Source organism: Epinephelus moara, chromosome 2, assembly GCF_006386435.1.
Source record: "Epinephelus moara isolate mb chromosome 2, YSFRI_EMoa_1.0, whole genome shotgun sequence".
Taxonomy (NCBI): domain Eukaryota; kingdom Metazoa; phylum Chordata; class Actinopteri; order Perciformes; family Serranidae; genus Epinephelus; species Epinephelus moara.
In genome coordinates, this window is record NC_065507.1 from 20,611,617 (window position 1) to 20,619,440 (window position 7,824).

The 7,824-nt window shown below is 37.6% G+C and overlaps 1 protein-coding gene across 2 annotated transcripts in view; it reads right to left on the reverse strand.

Moving 5' to 3' along the window:
* Window positions 1-5,972, reverse strand: part of ube4a (ubiquitination factor E4A (UFD2 homolog, yeast)) — a 19,007-nt gene extending 13,035 nt beyond the window's left edge. Inside the window, exons 1-3 of one of the 2 annotated variants that reach the window (XM_050059256.1) lie at window positions 5,866-5,972; window positions 2,441-2,606; window positions 2,071-2,247 (exon numbers count right to left, since the gene is read on the reverse strand). In XM_050059256.1, the coding sequence (XP_049915213.1) occupies window positions 2,071-2,247; window positions 2,441-2,567 (304 nt within the window). In that variant the 5' untranslated portion in view covers window positions 2,568-2,606; window positions 5,866-5,972. Of the gene's footprint in view, window positions 1-2,070; window positions 2,248-2,440; window positions 2,607-5,502; window positions 5,805-5,865 lie in introns of those variants that run through there. The other variant, XM_050059245.1, reaches the window with a different exon arrangement.
* Window positions 5,973-7,824: the final 1,852 nt, after the last annotated feature.

Below are 7,824 nucleotides of genomic sequence, written 5' to 3' on the forward strand. Positions count from 1 at the left end.
TTCAATATCAGCAAAGTTTCCCTTTATATTCATTGTCTTGTGTGGCGATCAGCAGTGATGTGGTGGTTCACTTTTACACTGTGATCTGTAGCCTATAGTTCGGCTTTAGCTTCTAACTATCTTTGTCTTTTTAACCTGTTGTTGCTGCTGAGTCAGTTTGACATCCTGGATATATCCTTCAAACACAGACTGTAGACCCCTCTGTCTGCTTCTCTCTGGAATCACTGGTTCATTTCTCCAAAAATATGATAATATTTCTTCAGGGAGTGCAGTTAGATGTGACACTGTCCCATAATGAAGGATAGGTGGAAATCGGTAATGTGGAAATTGATGTCATTCTTAATGGACGGCTCAACAAATTTGCACACGACGTATTCATCACATGACATCACATTGTGTCATAAGAATGTTGATGTCATTTCCAAATAGGGAATTGATAAGATTTTATTGATATCAGTCACACTATTGATTGTGCTTATCAATCCTATTCTTTATTGATTCTCTTATTGATTTTGTGGAGGAAACAAATAAGGCCTACACATTTGAGCATTTTTGTAACAGAGGATATTCACCCCCCGGTAACAAATGTGCTGCTGAATTGGTAGGCAGTGGCACTCATGTGTCAATACACAGCATTCCTTCATATAAGCCCATGTTGCATAGAAAGATGTTTCAGCAGATAGCTGGTGTTTCCTTACTTGAAGTTAACATTTTACAGACATTACAAGAGCAGCACTGTTAGTTATCTTTCTTCGTTAAATGAAGCCATGCTTTGGACTGTTTCTTCCTCTCCGACATGACTCGTTCTTGTTCCAAGTTTTCAGCAACGTAGACGCATGAGTTTGACATCAAAGGGACAATGTGCCACCTTGTATGTGGGTGTCCAATCAGTGTTCATGATAAATGTAGTCGAATGAAGCAATAAATTCCTCAGTGTGTGATAAACTGACCAGGTAGGCTGAGTTCAGCAGCTGCAAAACCTGTTGTTCTTCCTCCTTTCAGCGCCGTCATTTGACGCGACAGTGACGTGGATGGGAGGAGGAAAACTAAAGGCTGAATTTTGCCCTTGGATAGCCAGGGGACTACTAGATGCCGCTCGAGAACACAACTTCCTTGTTGTCTACGCTTGTGCTGCAAACTGGCTATGTTTCCAACAGTGAAAATAGCATCCCAAAAGTGCAGAGGATGTTATGGATGAGGATACACTTTACTTTAGTCTTTTGGCTGACTCAGATATTCAGCTGTATTTCTCTGAGCCAGAGGATACAGCCGAAGAAATGCAGCAGAGAGAAGCTGAAGCTGCATGAGAAGATACGGATGGCAGGGACCTTCAAGAACCAGAGCTGCCAAGAGCAGAGCCCGATTGGTGGTGCCTTTGCTCAAATTGCCCTCCGATGCCAACGGAAATGGAAACATTTTGAATTTGAGCGTGGGCAGTGCTGTAGCTGTTGCCGATGCCAGGAGAGCCCTGAGAGAGCTTGTGTGTGCATTACTATACGTGAAAGTTTTACCCTTAACTTGGACAGAGGTGTGCTGGAGACCTTCGACTGGATCCCAAAGATATACTAGAAAAGACAACTGAAACCAGCAGGGCCGAGAGGGCAGGTGATCCAAGTAACCTAAGGTAACCTAAGTTAGCACTATTTTGTTGAGCTGCCTTAGGGCACGCTGGTTCAGACTATGGGGCCTCCATGTTTTTATTTTGTTATGTGCAGCAGTATAGGTGCAACTCATAAACCTCAGCTACATTATGTTTTGGCCAATAAAGCAATAGCTATAGGCTAGTAGGCTAAAAGCTATGGGTGTCAGAAGCTTGAGAGCAATGCATCCTGGTACATGTAGCCACTGCTTGCAGGAGAACTTGGCTTTCTCTGTCAATATAGCACGCACTGAGGAATTTACTGCTTCAATGGATGACATTTACCATCAACACTAATTGGTCATCCATCAGCCGTCTCATATCAATGGGTCCAACACATATTCAATAGAGCTGAGTCCGATGCACATACGGTGTATGAAAGGGGTATGAGTTACAGATCAAGGTCTGATTAGGATTCTCTTTTTACTTACTGTTGTCCAGAGTGATGAGAAATATTCGCTGGATCATGTGATTGACATTGAGCTGTTCGCACAGCTCCTGCCGGGACCGGAAGGAGCGGCTGATCTCTGCCACGGAGTCATCATTATCATCAACGCTGTCTGACACAGAGTTTTCTGACTCTGACTGGCTCTCTCCTGAGTCCTCCACTGTGAAACAAGATACAGGGGGTAACTATGAAACCATTTGGATATTCATACATACAATAAATTAAAAAACATGATATTTCTTCATAATATCACTGAAATGATGTTATTTATATATTTGTGTGTATGCATTTTGACTCAGCATTGACTATACTTCTCATTCGAGGACTATAGTAGCTCTGATAACTCTACCCACCTGGTGGTTCAGCAGACTGTTCTGGTCTCTGGCCTGATGCGAACTGCCTGGCATCAGCCAGTGAGCTGAAGAGGGCAGCGAAGGGGTTGCAGGAGATGTTCTGGTTGTTGTTGCCCTGGTCAGTCATCTCATTGGGGCTCAACACTTATCCATCCAAGATCCCAGCCTTGAGGAGCAATGCGAACACAACAGCTATGTGACAATGGAACTACACTTACAAAATATAAATAACATACACACAAAATCATCATTCTTTTCCATCATTGTCCAACTATATCATCATCACCTCCTGCTTAGAAGCAAAATGCAGAAGTGCACAACTTCAGCACCTTATCATTAACAGCTGTGTTTGAACTTGTGTCTCAAGGCCATAGAATAACTTTGTCTGACATTCTTTACCAAATTAGGTTCATATTTCACTTAAAAATGTGCCATAATATATGCAGTTCTCACTTTTCTGTAGGGGAGTTGTTTAAGTCAGCATAATAGGGTGCTCAACAGTTCTTAGGACAGCCTTCTCTTCTTCTTTGAGGATTTAAGGCAGACGGTGTCCTTGATGTCACATTACTTCTTCTGGGATTTAACGCCCCTAGTTGCCCACTGCCTAAAGTCAACCATCAAAACAACCATGTTCTGCCTTTCACACTGTAGTCTACTCCTTACATCATATGTCTTATATGTGCAATTTTGCAGTAGGCTTGGGCGGCATCAAAGTATAATGGCACAGCACCTGAGGTCAGCCTTTACTGGCAGAATAGGGAGCTGCGCTAAGAAATATGGGGACAGTGAGTGGAAGGGATAACAGTAAGTAAAAAGAAAAATGCCTCTGCCCTTGTTTGGGAGTACTGCCACATATAACTTTCTCTTGAGATGACTTCTTCCTACTACGAAAGCAATTTATTAACCACATGATTTCATTCAGTACATCATCTTCACTCAGCCCACTGATGTGTTGGTATCCCCAGAGACAATAAGTATCATCAGTCCTCCAGCAAGATGGGCACTAAATTTCTATGTATTCATTATTCTATGGGCCATTAGAACGTAAACCCAGCAAGACTTGTCAAAGTAGACTAACTGCATATTGGAAACACAGCACTGTAGGCTAGACAATAACATACATGCTACAATGACTTCTATCACTAGCTGTAAACCCCAGTAAAATATCAGGAAGGTATAAAGTTATAAAAATTAGGTACTGCCCGAGCCTATTCTGCAGACATTTCCTGTCTTTGTACCCCATATTGTTTGCATGTTATAAGGACATGCTCTACTGTTTCTATCTCCTGACACTGATCACAATTAAATGCTGGATATTTAGTACTGTTCAGATTACAGTGTAAAAACAATTAACTGATTTACCAATTAGTCCACTGACTAGGAATGAATCAGCTACTATTTCGATAACAGATTAAAATGCCTTAAAAGATTTAAATGCCTTTCCACCTTCAAATCCCGTCTGAAAACACACCTTTTCGAACTGGCATACTCGTTCTGATTTAGTGGTGACACACATATTGAGACTTGCACTAATGATGCTTTTATAATGACGATTTTATACCTAATATCTATAATCATGATTTTTGTCATTTTATTAACTTTTATTGTATATTAATACTGTAATAATAATAATAATAATAATACACTGGGTTTATGTAACACTTTTCAAGATACTCAAAGATGATTTACAGAGAGCAAGAACAGAAATTAATAATAATAATAATAATAATAATAGTAATAATAATACAATCCATAGGGAGGTAGTAAGGAAATATTCCAGGAAGGGCAGGCGAAGTACACTGAATTTAGAGGTTATAGGCAGTTTTGAACAGATGTGTTTTGAGGATTTTCTTGAAAATCTTCTTGTTATTACAGAATTGTTTGATTTTATGATCTAAAAATGATCTGTATTATCATTATTATTATTATTATTATTATCATTATTATTATCATAAAAAATGCATTGGTTCCAGCTTCTCCAATATTCAGATTATCTGCTTTTCACCATATTATAGTAAAGTAAACTAACTATCTTTGGGTGTTGAAGTGTTGGTCAGACAAAACAAGATGTTTGAAGACAACAACTTTGGTTTGAAGGAAATTGTGATGGACATTTTTCAAACAACAAACCAAATAATCAATTAATAGAAAAATAATGATGATGAAAATAATTGTTAGTCGCATCTTCTCCTTCTCACAACACCTTCTCTACATTGGATTTATGAATAAATGTCTTATTTTGCTGCCTGATCCTGATGTTTCACTCTTGATTTTTTTCTTCCACACAAACTCCTACGGCTGCAACTATTGATTATGTTTGTTACCGATTAATCTGTAGATTATTTTCTCAATTAATCGTTTAGTCTTTAAAACATCAGAAATTAGTGAGAAAAGCCTGTTACGATATCCTAAACTAGAGCCTGAAGTGACTTCATCAAATGGGTTGTTTTGTCAATCCAATATTCCCAAACACACAAATATTAGTCACTGTTAAACAAGTCCAAAGAAAGCCACAAATCCTCACATCTGTGAACATGGAAATATAATTTTTTTTGGCATTCTCACTTAAAAAAATGACTTAACAGTTAACTGATTATCAGAACAATTGCCTTTTTCTTTAATTCACTAATGGCTGCAGCTCTATTTAGGTCATACCCCACTGTTTCTCTATATCTGTCCTTTATCTCTTGTCACTGATCACATCACATTGCAGAATATTTTTGCTGTAATGGAGAGTGTTATTGTTTAGATTACTGTGTCCTAGTTTCTATCTACTCACTGTTGCATCCTATTTACAATGTCTTCCTTTCCTTCTCATCATACTAACTTTACATTGGATTGATAAATAAATACCTTCTCCAGCTGCCTGATCCTAATGTTTCACTCGTGATTTATTATCTTCCACACTACTGATGAGCTTGGAAACTTTTTGGCACGACATTCAGAGAAATGTGTATCAATAACACATCTACTGTCTGCTGCTGCTTACAGCTGCTCACGGAGCAGTGAACATATGGGCTGCCTGTCATTATCGCTCACTCGTGTGTTTGATCAGGACTCACCTCTTTAACGTTACAATGTGTTGTCACGGTTACCCATCAGGTCAGCTCAGTAGCATACAGATATACTCGTGTTACTTTGTGGAGCTAGCTCTCCAACTATTACGCCATTTCAAAACTGTCACATCAGCCGTTCAGCAATTTAAATAGCAGCTTAGCTACTTGACGCTAGTTAGCTAACTAGCTAGCAGCAGCTAGTAGCATTGACCGTCCTGCATCAGGGTTAGTTAGCTAGTTAGCTAACAAGCTATGCTGTCATGGGGTCACCACGACTCTATTGCAGCATCGATTTTATAAACTATCCTATTCATTTCGTGTATTGCTAGTCTAAATAATGTATACAAACGATAAAGAGGGCTGTCGTACCTGTTTTGACGGGAGGAAGTGTGTGTTTTTGATTAAAAAAAAATTGCTTCTCGAAACCAGTGGCAGTTCCTCAGTAAACTGAACTGTAAACGTCATCAAAATGAGACGGAGCGTCTTCTTTGCTGAGTAACTTTTACAAAACATGACACAAATATTTAAAATGGTTTAATAAAGCAACGTCTCTCCGTGAATTTATTAAATATAGTCAACATGTGTAAGTGCACTAAATATTAATCCAATATTTCCCACGTTTAAGCCTGATTCGCAGTCCATGGGCTATTTGTGGAAATAATTCATGACAGTTATGTAAGACAGATAAGCCTTAGGCACGAGACTACTTCCACTTTTGATGCCCCTGTTTTGGCAATGTTCCCACAATAAGCAATTTTGGAAAAATGTATCCCTGCATATTGTTGATAACACTAAATCAGAATTTTTTCTTTACTGGGAAAATGTACTGTTTGGTATTTACAATAACAATAATCCAAAATGTAAAGAATTACATATTTTCAATTTGATGATCATTTTAGTAAAGTATCATATTCATAAATTCAAATTCAGCCACTCTAAACTTTTATTTTTAATATTTTAAAATGAAATTCAACCGTATATTAAGACTGTTTTCGATTCAAATAATAAGAAAGCTGCAGAAATCATCTACTTGTGCTCCTTGTTTAATGTTTTCATGTAAAGATCCCCCTGGCTCTGAATGATCTTGTCTATATTAATGATTTCTTTGTTTGCATGTTTTCTATAATGTCAATAAGGGCTTGGAAAAAAAAAATCATTTTTTAATGGGAAAAAATAGGGAAAGGTGCATCTACTTTTTGAAGAATAAATGAATATTATTTTGTGAGATGCAAACTTGACGTTTTGTTAAAAGGCCATTGCATCATATTATATATTATATTTATATCACATCTTCAGGATGTCTGCAAGTCCTTCAAAGTTTTAAAATGTCTTAACTTCGATTTAGGTCTTAAAAATCATTAAATAGTCTTGAACTTTAATCCGTGACGTCTTAATTTACAGAAACATCTTAAATAATTGAATTTATCCATCTTTTTATTTCTTTTTGTCAAAATGAATCAAGCTCTGCTGTGAGAAAGTCCACATTTCTGATGTTACCAATCTTTAACCCTACCACTGAACCTAATCCTGTCTTTTAACTTTACTTTCACTTACCTGTTGGCAAAATGTAGATTAACCTAACTCACTCTAATAACTATATTCCTACATAAAGCCTTCCTCTGCACGGGACTACATATATAAATATATATATATATATATATATATATACACATATATATATATATATATGATCTACACTGTTTACTTACTGTTTACCTACTGACTCTGCTGCTATTATAAGTTATAATGTCACATAACTGTTACTTTAACTTGCAATGTTTGTCTCCATATGTTCCTGTGTAGTTTTTTTCTTTGTGTTTTATTTGTTTTATTTTTATTTTAGTGTTTTCCTCATTTTATTTTGTCCTTTACTGTCTCTGTTTATGTGAACCTTTTATGTGTAGGCCTACTACTGCTGCCTTTGTGTTGCTACAACTGAATTTCCCAGCTGAGGAAATCTTATCATGCACACCAGCATGAGCAATATATATCAAAGATATATGGCATTTCTAAGCCAATTTTTTTTCCCAGTATTTGTACTCAGAGTTCAGTAAGTGTCATTTGTTGAAAATGTGTCTTTCTTTTTTTCTTTGTTATCTGTGATGAAAGACTGCACTCTCTGTATGAGGTTAGTTGACGTTTCAGCTTTTTTCTGCTTGTTCTGTGTTTTTTTGCTGATGTGTGCTGACCGTCAGCAGAGGGCAGCAGCAGACTGCACCTCTGACTGGGTCTCTGGCGCTCAAACCTCGGGGAGTTGTCTGAGTTGGGCAGATGTGTCTGTAGATTTAATGCATGCATTTAATCCCCTCCTGTGTTCATGAAGCTGTA